Source organism: Micropterus dolomieu, linkage group LG09 (genome assembly GCF_021292245.1).
Source record: "Micropterus dolomieu isolate WLL.071019.BEF.003 ecotype Adirondacks linkage group LG09, ASM2129224v1, whole genome shotgun sequence".
NCBI lineage: Eukaryota > Metazoa > Chordata > Actinopteri > Centrarchiformes > Centrarchidae > Micropterus > Micropterus dolomieu.
Genome location: NC_060158.1, coordinates 15,804,149 through 15,820,020, shown reverse-complemented (window position 1 = coordinate 15,820,020; position 15,872 = coordinate 15,804,149). Strand labels below are relative to the sequence as shown.

Here is a 15,872-nt window from a genome sequence, read left to right as displayed (position 1 = left end):
TCAGAGGTTTTCAAAATGGAAGGCAGGCTTCCCCAGGGGACTCCAAAGAGTTTTGACGTTACATTATTAAAAGGAGATCACACAGAATTGCCTAAATGTGTGTGAGTTGGTTAAAGAGATAGAGAAAGCTATTAAGGAATATAGGGAATTTTACTCTTTCCCACCCACTTTCTCAGAGTCAGACAATAATAAACGCCTTAGGACAGACCTTTATGCATTTGGTGTTGTCTGGAGTGTCAAACAGCAATATTGGGCTATATATTAGCAAAACTAAGCAAAATAAATAAAGCAAGGGGGCGTCTTTTTCCAAGGTTTGTCTGAGGGGAGCCCGCAGTCTAAGACCTCGAAAACCCCTGCATCTAATAAAATGAGTGTGTCTAATTGATAACCTTCACCTGCTCACGATGATCAGCTGGTTGTAGAACTATTAATATTCAGACTGGCGTTACAGATACTCGCATTTTAGTAAGTAATAAGCCTCCAGCACAGTTGCCTCTCTAGTCAGTGACCACACTAGGAGGCAGATATTCATATAAACAAACTCATTTGTAGTTCAGCAGAATACGTGATGATTGATAAAATAGGTCAAAGGATAAACCATGTATTAAGACATGTCTTAACTCCACTTCATATTATAGAGCGGGTTTAAAGCCAACTTTAGCTGATGTCCAGGCGGCAAATGAATCCACTCAGCAACCATGTGGGTTCCCAATCAGGCAATGCTTCCTGCGCAATCCAAACTGGCTGAGGTTTAGCTGGCGTTAGCTAGGCTAACATCCAAGATGATCCCAGACAGGCCAGCAACTCAAACTTAAAATTTAACAGCATAAACGGCGGTTAGCCGTAGCTGTAATTTAGAAACAAACGGCCATGTCACATCTGCAGGCGACGGTGTGATGCCTCCAAACTTAAGAACACAAGACAACAATGCGCTGCTCGCCGATGCTAGCCTGCTAGCCAGCATTAGCTACGCCCGCTAATAGAATTCTACTTCCTTGCCTTCCGCTAACTAGCTAGCAGCTAGGAGTTACTAAAAGAGCTGTGGTTTGTTACTTCAATAAGTCAGGTCTAGCTGTGTAGTGTAAACGACTCACAGTGCCGTGATTTGACCTGTCAGGTCCGTCTGATTTTGCTAACCTAGCCTAAGCCAGCATGCTAATTTGCTAGCATTTCCCGGACATGCTAGCAGCGCGTGGAGGCCACGAGCGCTAACAGCAGGCCTCCAACAAAAATGTCTCCAACAAAACAATAACAAGAGCTAAGAGATAGTGGCACCGCAGTCACCGTAGAATCCTCGACACGGGCTTTTAAAACGGACACTTTGACTTGGTTTACCTGTTTACTCTTGGCGTAAGGTTTAGAGGCGATGTGATATCTCCTGCTTCTAATTTTCCCTCCACCCGTGGCCGCCATGGCTCTTTCGTCTGAGTGTCAATCGGCGTTTCGGCGCCGGATAGCTGTCATCCAGCAGAGCGGCCACTCACAAGGGAACTTCGGGAAATGTAGTAGCTGAACCTAACAAAGAGGTTTGAGAGGACACCGTACCACATGGCTTTAACAAGAGCGTCATTACGAATTATGTGACTGAACATGATTAAATAGCTACGGTTTTTAAATACGTTGTTGTTTATATTATAAACGGGAGGCATAGTTTTGTCATTTCAGTTGGGCTGAACCAAGAGAACAATGTTCATAATCAATGAATCGTTTGTCATTGATAATTAAATACAGTAGGCCTACATGCTGGTTCCAGTTTATCAGTGTGAGGATTTCATGTTTTTCCTTTAGTTACATGTAATTTACTTATGCAATTTAATAGTGATATAAATATAACTGTAATCCGTTACAGTTATGGGGAATAAATGTGTAAATAACATTACTTTACATTAGTTCCTTCTGAAAATGTTCATGATGACATTAGGGGTTACATCTGAACATTTTCTGTGAAAAGCTAGGCTACATATTGAATACTAATTTGTTGCATTGCATGTTTTTCATGTGCACAATGTCTTCCTTTGCTATTTCCAGCCACAGCCATTTAGTAGAGTTTGATGCTATTCTGATACTTTTGACTGTTCTCATGAATTTGCATTGCCACTGGCCTGCCTCTCAAGCTGTCTTTTGAAGAGTTAACAGATGAAAACATTTATTAGAAAAGTTATCAAAAAGTACTTAAATGTAATAAGTTCCATTACTTTGTAAAAAAGTAATTGAAAAAGTTACACTACTATTACATTTTAAATAGGGTAACTTGTAATCTGAAACCTATTACAATTAGAAAGTAACATTCTCAACACTTTTAGTTAAATCATTTTAAATTAAATACATTTAGGTTTCCAACCATTGGAGTATTTTCTGATTTTTTTTATAGACCAAACAATTAATTAGACGAGCAATAATGCATTAAATACTTTGCCTTATCCTTTGTAATTGGACCTTTTGTGAATTACAATATCAGTGGGTATAATTAAGATATTGTCAGTCCCGGTGGTCATTTGCAGATTTTTTTTTCTCTCAGGTGAGCAACTGCACTTAACCATTATCTCTGTACACAAACATGGGATTTGGATTTGGCATTCCTGTGGTACTACTGCAATGTTCTGCATGACTTGCTACATCCTGCAACGCTTCTCTCACCATCATAGATGACTGTTGCCTTGGCCAGGAGTTGATGTTGTCAGACGGTACCTAACCTTCCTCAAGTTTGGGTACCATACCATCATATCACTCTGAGATCTGTTGTATATATTAAGTAAATAAAATAATAAAACACACATTTTGTCTTGTAATGTCTGCATTACACAGCTTTCTGTATCAATAAAAATACATACCCCAACCCCATCTAACAACAATGGGAATTGTTTGTTCGCATCTATCCACAAATACTTTAATTTCTTTCTGTTATCATGTAGGTGTGAAACAGAAATCACAACGGTAAAATTAATGTGAGTCAGGTTCAATATAGTAGTTAAAATATTTCATCTACTGCAGATTACAACAACAGGAGAACAATCAAATATTTTCAAATGTGGACCAATGAAAAAACAAATAATATGTGATCATTTAATTATGTGTACAAAAACAAGCAAACCCACCCTTAAAAAAAAATCATAAATCAGTAATACCAAGTAGTGCATTGGAGGTTACAATTAACAAATTAAATACAGTGTGGTCTGACACTTAAAACATTGTAGATGATCAAAAGACTGGAGTCACTGAGGCAAATAACATCAATACAATTTCAATAAGCAGACATCAACTTACGAACTAACATTGGTTGAGCTACTGAGAGGCTGTAAACCATATTCTAACAGTAAATATGAACCTATACTGCAGCATTCAACAATAATAAGAACAGCTTATATGACCAGTCACTTACTGTGTTATATTAATGTCACATTTAATTTATTTGGATCACTAAAAAAGCACAAAAAGACTGCATTTGAAATGGATAATTTCACATAAGCGATTATCTTCTGCTATTGAATGTCACCACAGTAGTGCTATTGCCTTGAATGTCACAGTATTATCCGTCAGTACCCCTGTCATTCACCGCTCACAACTCTCTCTAATTACAAACACACACACAAAAAATAACTTACATCTCAACAGTTCCAATAATCACATTAATGAAAGCTAAAAAGGGTAGGAATAAGTAGACAAAAACATGTTTCCTGATGATGAAATTTTGACTGAATGAAAGCATACTGCATTGCGCATATCAGTACTTTGCTGTATTAGTGCAAACAAGTTGTCACTTTTTGAAATTATACAAAAACATATATTAAACCAACAAAGAATCATCACCAATTCAAGTGACTTAAAAATGCCCTACACAACAATAATAGTTAGTTTTGTAGTAAAGGAATTCAATTTAGCAGTAAAAACAAAGAGATGTAAAAGAGGTTAAACACAAAAAAGTGTCTGTTGCATATATACTCAGGGTGGTGGTGTGGACTGGTTTGTAAATCAGACATAAAGCTGGCACACCCTAGACTGGACATATTTAACCTGTCCCACAGTGCAAAGCATCCGAACAACATTCAGTAGTTTAAGGTAGAAAATGGTGGGTGTGGGATGACGCAGAGGCAAGAATGCTGGTTTCTACAGTCCAAATTAACGCCATCTTCTTTCAAAACATATGTGCATATTCCTTAGTTATTTAGGTCTGTAAAAATATCTTAACATTAAATAGAAAACTAGTTTTGTTGGTGTCATACAATATAAAACATCTACTAGTTCTGACGACACAAAGAATGAACAGTCCAGTCTGCAGGTCTGTGAAGCTTTGAATTCATTATTGTGTTTTGCTTCTCACCCCCACAGCCACTTCAATTTGAAGTTTAAGTATTTTATCAAGGCTTGTTGGTGTGACTTTATATTAGAGTCTTCTTTCTACCCTTGATGCAACTGTAACAACAAGTATTCAGTAAATATAAATGCATACTGTTTTCCACTTGTTGGATGCGGTCACATGAGATGCGAATGCTGAGTGTCACTATTGTCTCTTTCCTCCATTGCCATTCACAAATCTGTTCCTACCAGGAGCTCTCCTCCGTTTTGTAGGTTGTAAGCTTCTCAAGGACTCCCCCTGAGCTGTGAAGGAAAAACAGAACTATGTTAAACATTTAGGATCAGATTTACGGAAGAGCTGTCTCCAGTTTGCCTGTTCTGAGACTGACCTGCAACACCACCAGGGACCGAATCAAATGAGTTGACAACACTGCTGTCCTCCCAGTCCTCACTTTGCAGAGAAGTGTTCTGTGAACAGAAGGAAACTAAGATTAAATGGTTGAAAGTTTCTATGGTCTAGAGGCCTTTTCCACAGAGGCCATTTTTACATGTTACAGTAGGAAAAGCACAAGTGCAAATAATACATTTAATGACGACTGATTTCTTCAGTCAAACGCTTCAGTTTCAGGTTCCTGGTACATGCTGGCTCACTGTCACACTCTCAGAACTGGGCTAATGTTATTAGTAAGACCTGAGCTTTTCCTACTATTACAACTCAAAATGTCTGTTATGAAAAAAGGCCTCATATTGTGGCTTTAACTCAAACACCAATAGGTCAGAAAAACAAGGTTTTTACTACTCTTAAAATATTTTGTTGTAGTGTTTGAATTAATACTTAAAATATAATGGAGTCATTGAGTCAAGAACCAAAGCAACATCTCACCTTCATTTTAATTTGCTCATACCACACCATTCCATATAAACATAAAAGTGTGATGATTGCCTAAAAATGTAAAAGAGGATGCAAAAAAGGTTGGTTAAACACAAGTTTTGTTTTTTCAAAGTACATGAGAGAAACTACACTAAGTGAGCAGAAACATACTGCAACATATATAACAGGTTCATGCTATAGCAACACTGTGTCCACTCTTGCTTTGCATGTGAACAGACTAACAAAAATGGACTTGAAGCATACGATCACTGGATGGCATGCTTGAACATTGCTCTCATGTCTGCATTTAATGTTTAATACCAACATGCTACAGGTCCCTGACACTCTTCACGTTGACTGTTATGTAGGAAAAAGAAGGTGCAAGGTCAGACATCTATATTATATAGAGTGTATACGGTTATGACTTATCAGAATCAACTATCAGAGGTAAGGCAGTGATGTTTGACATTATTTCCACAATATCCACTCACTGTCAGTTTGTGAAGGTGTGTAGTATGCATTAATAGTGGTTGTTCCTTTTTGAAAGAGTACATGAGGGCATCACAGTGTTTTTATATTTAATAAGGAACTAAAGTTGGCGAAATGCTGATGCGTCTGTTCTGGACAGACTGAAGAGAAACATATCCTCTATTAATTCACACGCACATACACCCACACATGTCTTTTCTTACCAGACAGAGCAGCCACAGGAGTACATAGCGAATTTGTGTCTTAGAAAACAAGTCGTGACCAAACTTCATACAAGCAAGAGCCTCGAGGAAAGCGATGGCCCTGGAGGGAAATACATGAGCATTAGATAAATGGTGTTGTGGCTCTGGGAATCTTAAACACAGGTTTTTGCATTAATCAATGGCCCCCTCTCATGGCAATGCCATTTCATTGCAATGGAGCTCCTCTGTGGATGCATCACACTTGTGACATACGAGTCCAAATACATCCTATATTATTGTTTCCCAGCCATTCAAACCCAAAACAATATTCACTCATTGTACTGCTGTGGGAAACTCTTTTTCAATTTTATAGATTACACTGCAGAGGACTGAGGGCATTAGCAGCTTTGTGTCTGAGATGAGGTCAATAACTACATTACAATTCAGTTACAATTCAAACTGAATTCAAACTTCAGTTTCAATTTCAGTAAAGCCCTTCTAAAATTTGAAGGACCAGTGGGTGCAATTTAGTGCCATCTAGGGGTGAGGTTGGAGATTGCAACCAACTGAATACCACACTCCTGACAACTTCCTTTCCAAGCACGAAACAGAATTTACAGTGGCCTTCCGGCAACGAAAGGCCATCTCTACAGCCAGTGTTTGGTTTGTCCATTGTGGGCTACTTTGGAAACATGGCAGAGCAACACGGCGGACTCTGTGTAAGAGCACTTTCTCCCTCTGTAGATATAAAGGGCTCTTTCTAAGGCAAAGAAAACATGATTTTAAGTTTCAGGTACTTATTCACTAATGGAAACATAATGATGAATATTCAGTTTCTGCCAATGTATGCCTCTAAATCCTACACGCTAGTCCTTTAACATTGGAGTCTAAATAAAACTTAAAACTAAAATTAAATGCTCTAACACGTCCTTGTTAAAACCTAAAAGGTCTATGTTAATAAGATAGTTGTTGCCACTTGTGGAATAGCAATAACTTTTGTTGTCATATTTGAATCTACAATTCCTCACCTGCCAATATATTTCAACCATTAACAGGAATGGATCAGTTATGTGTGACAATGTTGATTTATGGTTTAGTCATGTAATTTAAGTTGTGTTTATGATTTGTTTGATTTAAAAAGAGAAAATCTACTGGCTCTGGACAAAATTCGCTAAAATCAGTTACTATTAAACTGACAGGCTGAATACGTCCCGAAAAAAAAAAAGCGTAAAATTAAAAATGATGTAATAGTCCTTAAAATAATTCCTACCAGGGGCAAAAACTACCATTAATGCAGCTTCAAACTTCTTTCTAGACCAGTGAAAACAGACAAAAAATACTTACCCAAACACCCAGCATTGTGTGCCAACTCGTTTACACTGAGTGTCTGTCAGGTACGCGTAATATTGTCTGAAAGGAGGAGAAAAAAGAAAATTTTAATTAAACTTTTATGTTTTCCACACACACATACAAAGACTTAAATGTCAAAAAGCATCTGAAAAAGCTACCACTTCTCCACAAAACAATTTGTAATATCAGGATTAAATGCTGTTCAGAATTTTAGTTTAAAAACATTGAAAAAATGAACTAAGCTTATCAACAGAATGTGAAGAATTACGAGTCAGAGATGTCTATGTATTGTGTTGCAGAGATATTTACTGAAGTTAGCATGCTAACCAGCTAGCCCTTACCCGTCCTGTCTTGTAATACCAATTTGTATCTCAAGAGTCCGATAGTATAGCTCAGGCCTCCCCCTGTAGTTTTAGCCAGGAGATGTCTGCGAGCAGCGAGTTTACTAAGTTACACAAGCTCTCTAAATGTTTTCTAATCTAATGAATAAACAAAACAAACTCACAAAATGTCAAGAAAGGAAATACTCTTACGCTTATTTTCCTTACCAAACAAAAATACAACTGTACACCTTCTAAACTCAAATTTCTCTTTTTCACTGAACTAAATGCCTTGTTAACTCATCATAAAACACACTGCATTCAAACTTGAATACAGAAAACTAAATAAAACTCACCAAAACTGTCTTACCAGACAGGAGTCAGTCTCCCAGCCCGAGCTGCTGTAACTCACCTCTGTACTGTACTACCTGTCGTTAAACTGGCTTCTGTTGGTCTCTGAGACTGTGTTAACTTGGAGGCTGCTAAGTTAACTGCCAACTGAGCTAACGAGCAAATGGAATTTAGCAGCAGTTATGACCCGATATGTGATATGCTGCACCCTATTCTGTTTGGAGTATGAATTTGTCAGGTCGAGAATGTTGTATATCACATTTATTGTCGGCCATAGTTGTAGTGTAAAGCTGTCATTGTGCAGGTTGAACATACCGTACAGTAGGTGCTGTGATGGCTCCAACGAGGAGGATACGACACCAGCTGAGAGGGTGAGACGCCTGGAAGACGAAGATGTGCTTGAGGAAGAACGTGTTCAACTCTGTCAGCTGTGAAGATAAGTGATGTAAAACAGACAACATTTTAAAAGGATTTCTTTTACCGAATACCAAAGACAATCTTATGACTATGTCTGAGTCTACCTGCCATAGGATCATAAAAAGATAGATGCCTGCAAGCCTCTGGAAGGAGGACTTTGGGTCAAACCAGCGCACATACGTCCAGCTGGCCGGAGTGAACTGGAGGACGGCGCGCTTTATCTTCCCAGTGGTGCTGTGGATTTCCCTGAACAGAGTATGTGCGCATTTGAAGATACTGAGATACATACACGCAACCAATCTTGCATCACACAATAACACAGGAAAATCTATAATGCTAGTATTATAAAATATCTACTTTATGTTACACACAATCAATCTATTCTAATGGGGATCTGCCAGTACAAACTGATTTTGTAGCTGTATCAAAAGAAAACAACATAAAAAAGATCTTTTTACCTTTTACTTTTATGTTTTTTAGGCTTCTGTTTTTTTAAGGATTTGTGGAATTCATGAATATACAAAGATAACAAACAAAGAAAAGAAAAGGTAAAAAGATAATCTTTACTGACTTGATGCTGGCCCAGCGGTAGGTTCTCATCTCCAAAAACCGGCAGGTGGTCATACCCAGCCAGATGCCTCCTCCATTACACAACAGTATGTCCAGTATCACCTGATCCCACCAGCACTCTGCAAAGTTTGGCAGCATGTGCATGAAGAACAGCTGGGAAGGAGAGTGAAAATAAAATTTATTTATGTGGTGAAAGAGACACATCTGGTATTGAGCTAAATCTTGTAATCTAATCCCTCCAGTCAACAACTGGCAGCAGTCAAGGCAGCAGCACTTGTGTGCAGAAACTACCGCTCAAACTACTTGTAATGAGTTTCTCCCAAACAAACAATCACTGTTGCCTGCATAGACCAAGCTGAGGCAAGTAATGAATTTTGTTGAACAACCTAGTAGACTGAATTTCTTTTTAGCTCCTTGGACAGCTGAGATTCACGTAACAGATTTTTTTTAGCAGATCAAGCCTGACCCTATCTTGAACACATGCACGCTACCTCAGTAAGTTCCCAGGTGATGCTGATGGTCCAACAGAGGCCGTAGCTGCGGATGAGCAGCGCCTTCATGGCCCAGCCTCCAAAGTGGCCGAATGCGAAGATGTCGCAGTGGCTCAGGATCCGTTCCCATGTGATCACTGTGCAGTTTACAGCATATTCCTGTCAGGGGAAAGAGGAGTGAATTAAAAGAAACACAATAGCAACCACAAAAAAACCCAAACAGTTTTATAGCTGAAGAGAAATGATTCTTCTCATATTCATGATCAAATCAATCTATTCATAGATGTAGAGCACAAATGATATGCTCTGAAAGCTTTAGGTAAATTTACTGAACCAGACACTCCATCGGCTCCGCAACTACAAAGCCTATTAACAAGTAATAATAAGTACCTATGCTCTAGCGTAGTCATATTTTAAGAGATTTAGTCAAAACGACACAATGGTAGCTTTTTGGGAACCTATTTTCTTCTCTACTAAGAGATTTTTAAAACTATTTTGGCATTAGGTTAGACTAAAATGGAGACCAGGTCAATTCATGTCAAACCAGTTATTTTCCAGAGAGCCCAAGATCACCAGTTTGTCTCAGAGCTCTTTACAATCTGTACAACACACACCACCCTCTGAAAAGGAAAAACTTTACCAAAAAACATGGGAATTATTATTTATAACTTAAATATGCTCTTTGTATTAATACAGCCCTTTCTGTTTATTGATGTAGATTCTCAGAATGGAGCTGATCAGTGATTCATGTGCGATCACGTTCACATCCAGAGATTTGAGAGAACCGAAAGAGAGAAGGCTTCTCTATGCCCAAATCCTTCCATCCATTCTGATATATTCCAACATAATATAGTATTGGATGTGCAGTGAGCTTGCTCTGATGGTTCAGATGACCATGATATCCTCACCATGATATCGGCTTCCCGTGTGGCATAGCGCAGATTTGGGTCCAGCCAGTACATCAGCATCTTTACTTGGTCCCAGTTGAGGAAGATGAGAAACACAAGAAACAGGAAGTACATAACACTGAGACCTACCCAGGACAGAAGAAAGTGAGAGAGGAAAAGGAAAAATTAAAATTGGATCCAAGAAGAAAAAATTTGGTTGTGCAGTGTGAGTGAGACATATGTGGGTGAACACTCACCGAACACCATTCGCCATATTGCAGGGTGAGGCCTGGTAAAAGGTCCTGATGAAGAAAGCATCATCCCGGTAAGTGATTTGTGGTGTGTTTGCACTGTTCATAGTAGAGGCAAATTAAAGCTGGGGTAGGCAATTTATTTCAGTGGTATTATTTTTACATTTGTTATTCCCTTTACATCCCGACAGCAATCAATTTATCAAACGCTCTGACACAAAAACGAAAAAGAAAATAAATCTGTGGCTGTTGCAGGTCATAAGCACAACCAATCATTTCTTTGATCTGAAATAAATGACTGGCTGGCCTACATGCCTGTCTACCTGCATGCACTCTGCCCGAAATGTGTTTTGTGGGAGTGCCTTTGGAGGGAGGTGTGAAGGGAGGGAGCGTAATTTTTTCTGTTGAATTCTTTCAAAATGTAGCTGTCTCTTGCTAGTTGAATAGTTGCCTACCCCAGCTTTAACTCAAAGGCCACTTACTCGGTTTTTTTCATAGTAACCAACCCTATCTCTATCTGAATCAGGACATATTTATAGACCGGCATTTTGTCTTTTCATCTGATATTTGTGTCAACAATTCCTTATAATCCGCAGATTATTCTCTTGATAAAGTGAATGACCTTTTTGTCTAAAGACAAGTCAGAAAGTCATGAATAAAGAAATGCTAGATAATGTAAAATTTAAAATAAAGAAAAGCAGCAAATCCTCACATTTAAGAATCTGGAAGCAGAGAATATTTGGTATTTGTGCTGGAAAAGATACTTAAACTATTAAATAATTATCAAAATAGTTGATCACAATTGACTAATTGTTTCAGAACTACACTGGACAAGACAATAAAATAGCATGAGCTGGTACTTAATGACATACCATTCAATTATGGAGCCACAGTAAGTTTAGTTACATAACTCACCATTTGGAAATGCTAGGACACTGATGACCAAGAAGAAGGAGACGACCACAAACAGACCAACTCGGAGGTTGTTGTCAGAGTGCTCATCATCCCTGTAACAATACAGTATCACATTTTAACAAAGGGAAGCTTATGTTCCTAGATATTCAGCACTTTTAAAACGTTTATTAAACAGAAGTTTGACAAAATAAATGTTCACACAGTACTTTACCTGGTAAACACAAAGTACATGAGGCTGAGCACAGTAACTGTCAGGAGGGTTATGGTGTGTGGCTTATAGAAGAAGTCCATGCAGATGTCCTCCACTTGTTGCTCATTTATCATGCGGAAATGTAACTTATAGTTGACATCATCCTTCCGAGGTGTTCGGTGAGCCTCGGTTGGTGCAAGGTCGCTGTTGTGGGCTACTTTCTTCATTTTTACCAGTTTTATTTTAACAGCTAAAACTAGAAACTGTAAAAGCAGAAAGACTAGATGATGATGCGAAGACTCAAGAATGAAGCCTGAAAACAAGCTAAACCACAGAGCTCATGGGGGTGTTTGTACATCGAAATACGCGTTCTATTATTCACCAAAACAAATATTATACATTGACAATACGATATCTTAATCGCATTTTAACTACAGTCCTTGTATTGAATTAAAATTAGAGATTTTATTTATTTATCCTTGTGAGTATATTATTTGCTTTTAGTGGACCCCACAAATAAGTCGTTGTGGTACGTCCCACATTGTGACACTTCCGCGCAGTGCTTCTGGTAACATACACGTGAAACCGGTTGACATTCCGCTGCACCCTGGTTGATGACGGAATTGAGCTGAAAATGAAGTGTTTTCATTCATAAGTTGTGAGTTGAAAAGTTAACAATCTAAAGTAATACGCTGGCTTTGCCTGTTTTTTTTTTTCAGGCTAAAGAGGCGTGTTATCCTGATAGCTTGCTAGCATGTAACAATACATCTGGCTCAAGCTAGGTTCATGAAGGGCAACAATTCAGGCTCATATTTCCATTTTATATCCTACCTGCATTGATAGATAACTAATAGAAGTATATTATTCTAAATCTTTCGTTGTAGATTTGAATTGCACTGGTGGTTAAGCTTTGTTTCTTTCTACACGCCATCACACTCATGAAGAGCTAAATTAGCCAGTAGAGGTCTAAAACAATTCAAGGATTGTAATTAACAGTCTGGTAAAAAGAAATACCGTTTGCAACTCCCTTATGCCACTTAGCACACAATAAATATCAATATAATATACAGTACAACAATCACAAAAACACAACGAACAGAAATTACCTATATACATGGAGCAGTGCTGAGGATAAATTGACTTAAATTTAAGAGTCTGATAGCCTGGGGGAAAAAGCTGTCCTGCAGTCTGGTGCTGTGGCAGCAGAAACTTCTGTATCTCTTCCTAGAAGGCAGCAGAGTGAACAGGCTGTGGCTAGGGTGGGTGCTGTCCTTTAGTTTCCTTTGAGCTCTGTACAGGCACCTCACCTCACCGATATCATTGATGCTCAGGAGACCAATGATGTTCTGAGCAGGACTGTGTCTAAAACAATTCCCTTTAAACAACACTGGAGTACTACATTATTTTATTGGACTGCAACATACACATTGTGCAATAGCATGAACATGACTAGAATCACAAAACTGTTCTGTCCTTCACAAGGAAATAGAAAGTTGTGTATTTGATTTGGCTCACAAGTAAAAATGCTACATAGAACAAAATATATACACACAGAGTTACAAACAGTATCCTGGTTTTAATTTTTTTTTAATTTAATTTAGGTGTAGAGATTGAAACTGTTTTGTATATTTTACAGGTACTCTCCAGGTTTTGCATGATGATAGGACAAAGTCTTGTTCTGTTCTGCTCTAAAAATGCTGTTGATGGTATCAGACAGAGTGGACTGTCCTTGGCTAGAGATAATAATAGTAATTCTTATATTGAATGTCATACCTCTCAAACCATGATTTTGTGTTTTGCAGAATCACTATGGCTTCATCCTGTACACAGCTGTGTCTACAAGTCAGATGTCTTCTTCGCTCCAGGACAGTGGCTAGTACCTGGCAGTATTCCACTCAAGTTCGCCATTGCACCACAGTTACAAGGTTACCCACCAGAATCCTAAATGGATCCTCACTTATCAAAGGGAATCACACAGCAACTCAGGTGAGACAGCGGTGGAAACAACAGATGTTCTCTTACAGTGACTTCGCTACCAAACATCTGGCAAGTGAGGCTAAGGAAGACAAGGCTATTGAAGAATTGTCAAGTGCTAATGTCGTAGCATACAAGAGCCCCCTGTTGCCAATCAGAGATGCTGTGCCAATGAGTGAAAGCCAGATGCCAATAGGTACATATTGGTTTGCTGTTGTTGACCATAAAAAAACTCTTCATTCATCATTAGAATTAAATTTATATGTTTTTTTATCTTGAAAGGGAGTTGGATAACTTATTTTCTCTTTTTTTTCTTAATTTTCCAGATCTGGATGCCACTGAATTTTCAGCGTTAGAGGAGATTGGTGATGAAGAGGCTGTCAGTATATCTGTTCCTTCTGCCCTGCCTCCAGCGTCCACCTCTCTTAGAGACTACGTTGACCAGTCTGAGACACTCAGCAAACTAGTACAGCTAGGTAATTTAACAGCAGACTTTTAAAGATATACTGTTGAGAACAGTATAAATCACATTGACTTGTAGTTTGGAAGCATATTCAGATTCATGGCTACACTTTTGTGATCATTCATCCTCTCGTTGCAGGTGTAAACATGTGGAAGCTTGAACAAAGGCCCAACGTGGGCTCCATGCTGCTGAGGCTCAACTTTAACACAGATGTAGCCCCGAGGCTGCTGTTTCTCAAAGAGATTGGGGTGGAGGACTCCCGCTTTAGCTATATTGTCACCCACAACCCCTTCATTCTCACAGAGAGTTTGGAAAACCTACAGGCCAGGTGATGTGAAGGGATCTCATAAGATGCCTTTAATATTAATATTTTTTTTATCCCAAATGAAGTCAGTCTGATGAGATAAGTTACACAAAACTATGTAACTGTATACTGTAGTTCCTTCTTTGCAGATGCTCTTGCTGTGATACTATCTTAATAATGTTCTGTTTTCTGTTGTTTCTAAAGGGTGAACTATCTCAAGTCAAAGAAGTTTAGTTCTGAGACTGTTGCATCCATGGTGTCCAGAGCTCCATATCTGCTTAACTTCAGTGTGAAGAGGCTGGACAACAGACTGGGCTTCTATCAGCAACAACTCAACCTCAGTGCTTCTAATGTAAGCATCTTTAACTCATGTATGAGGTCTCATTGATAATCCCAGCCATGTTTCCAACAATTGTTTTTGTACAGTGTAGTATCCCAGTGCGTTGTACATTTTTCACATTAAGAAATTGCGACTTTGTTGGTACCAAAAGAAATCATAGCTAGTTTTGTTTCTCTCTTCAGACACGGGACATTGTAGCTCGTCTACCCAGGTTACTGTGTGGCAGTTTGGAGCCTGTTAAAGAGAATTTGAAGGTAGTGAATGACATAATACACCATTAGAAATCATTGTTTGAGTGACCTTCAGGTGTTGTGTTTAAAGACTTTTTGTAAATGTGTTCCACAGGTGTGTGAAATAGAGCTCGGCTTTAAGAAGAATGAGATCCAACACATGGTTATCGCTGTCCCAAAAGTGCTGACTGCCAACAAAAGGAAGCTAACACAAATATTTGACTTCCTCCACAATACCATGAAGGTGCCGCACCATCTGATCACCAAGTTCCCACAGGTAGATTGACTCCTGTTTTTTTTTCACCAGATAATTGTCACTGTGAATATTCAGGAGTATAACTTGAGAGTCTGATATATCTTCCCAAAGGTCCTCAATACCAAGTTCCTGCGTATCCAGGAGCGCCACCTGTTCCTCGAGTACCTTGGAAAGGCTCAGTATGACCCAACTCAGCCCAACTACATCTCTCTGGACCGCCTGGTGTCTTTGCCCAATGAGACTTTTTGCACAGAGTTGGCTTTGGCCACACTGGAAGATTTTTATTTGTTCCAAAAAACACTTTGAATCTTCGTGAGGGGGCATAAATATGACTTTGGACAACAAATGGTCAAGCAAACAGAATAAATACCATAATGTCAGATACATGCAGATATGAAACTGAGTTTGAAATACAGAGTTTGCTTTGTAAATGTGATGTTTAATAAATGTACACAATGTATATCAGCTCTTCTGCCTGAAATATTTCTCTTATTTACTGCAACTGTCTGTCTAAAAAGACCATAAATGTTATAAAAGTAATACTCAGTCCAGTACCTGCAAAACATTTGCTTCAGTTGAGGGGCTGTGTATAAAATGATCATCGAATGTGTTGATGAAAGCAGCCTGTAAAGAGAGTGGATTGTGATTTTCAGTGTGAAAAGGGTTTGTTCAGTGGTGAAATGTGACCATTTACTCAAGCACCATACTGTATTTATGAAGACAAAGCA

The 15,872-nt window shown here is 38.6% G+C and overlaps 3 protein-coding genes and 1 long non-coding RNA gene across 5 annotated transcripts in view; 2 read left to right on the top strand and 2 right to left on the bottom strand.

Annotated features, from left to right (window-relative positions):
- Positions 1-1,530, bottom strand: part of nup153 (nucleoporin 153) — an 18,612-nt gene extending 17,082 nt beyond the window's left edge. Inside the window, exon 1 of the mRNA XM_046058634.1 lies at positions 1,336-1,530. Within this exon, the coding sequence (XP_045914590.1) occupies positions 1,336-1,413 (78 nt within the window). The 5' untranslated portion in view covers positions 1,414-1,530. The remainder of the gene's footprint in view (positions 1-1,335) is intronic.
- Positions 1,103-2,774, top strand: LOC123976443. The gene is made up of 2 exons (XR_006826357.1): positions 1,103-1,526; positions 2,519-2,774. It is a non-coding gene; the product is annotated as an uncharacterized LOC123976443 (long non-coding RNA).
- A 275-nt stretch (positions 2,775-3,049) lies between these two features.
- ptdss1b (phosphatidylserine synthase 1b) lies at positions 3,050-11,871 on the bottom strand. Of its 2 annotated transcripts, none has more exons than XM_046058440.1 (13): positions 11,599-11,871; positions 11,388-11,479; positions 10,479-10,571; positions 10,243-10,367; positions 9,335-9,493; positions 8,845-8,996; positions 8,378-8,519; positions 8,172-8,284; positions 7,180-7,245; positions 5,857-5,956; positions 5,177-5,236; positions 4,683-4,761; positions 3,050-4,596 (listed from the first exon to the last, which is right to left on the bottom strand). In XM_046058440.1, the coding sequence occupies exons 1-13, from the start codon at positions 11,802-11,804 to the stop codon at positions 4,499-4,501; spliced, it is 1,485 nt and encodes a 494-aa protein (XP_045914396.1). In that variant the 5' UTR covers positions 11,805-11,871; the 3' UTR covers positions 3,050-4,498. The 2 variants fall into 2 exon arrangements, with proteins under 2 accessions (XP_045914396.1, XP_045914397.1); XM_046058441.1 differs by having other exon boundaries at positions 10,479-10,523; positions 11,599-11,870.
- Positions 11,872-12,103: 232 nt separating this feature from the next.
- On the top strand, positions 12,104-15,609 carry mterf3 (mitochondrial transcription termination factor 3). The gene is made up of 8 exons (XM_046058442.1): positions 12,104-12,235; positions 13,380-13,747; positions 13,878-14,027; positions 14,153-14,342; positions 14,523-14,670; positions 14,841-14,912; positions 15,004-15,165; positions 15,256-15,609. The coding sequence occupies exons 2-8, from the start codon at positions 13,387-13,389 to the stop codon at positions 15,448-15,450; spliced, it is 1,278 nt and encodes a 425-aa protein (XP_045914398.1). The 5' UTR covers positions 12,104-12,235; positions 13,380-13,386; the 3' UTR covers positions 15,451-15,609.
- The last annotated feature ends 263 nt before the right edge of the window (positions 15,610-15,872 follow it).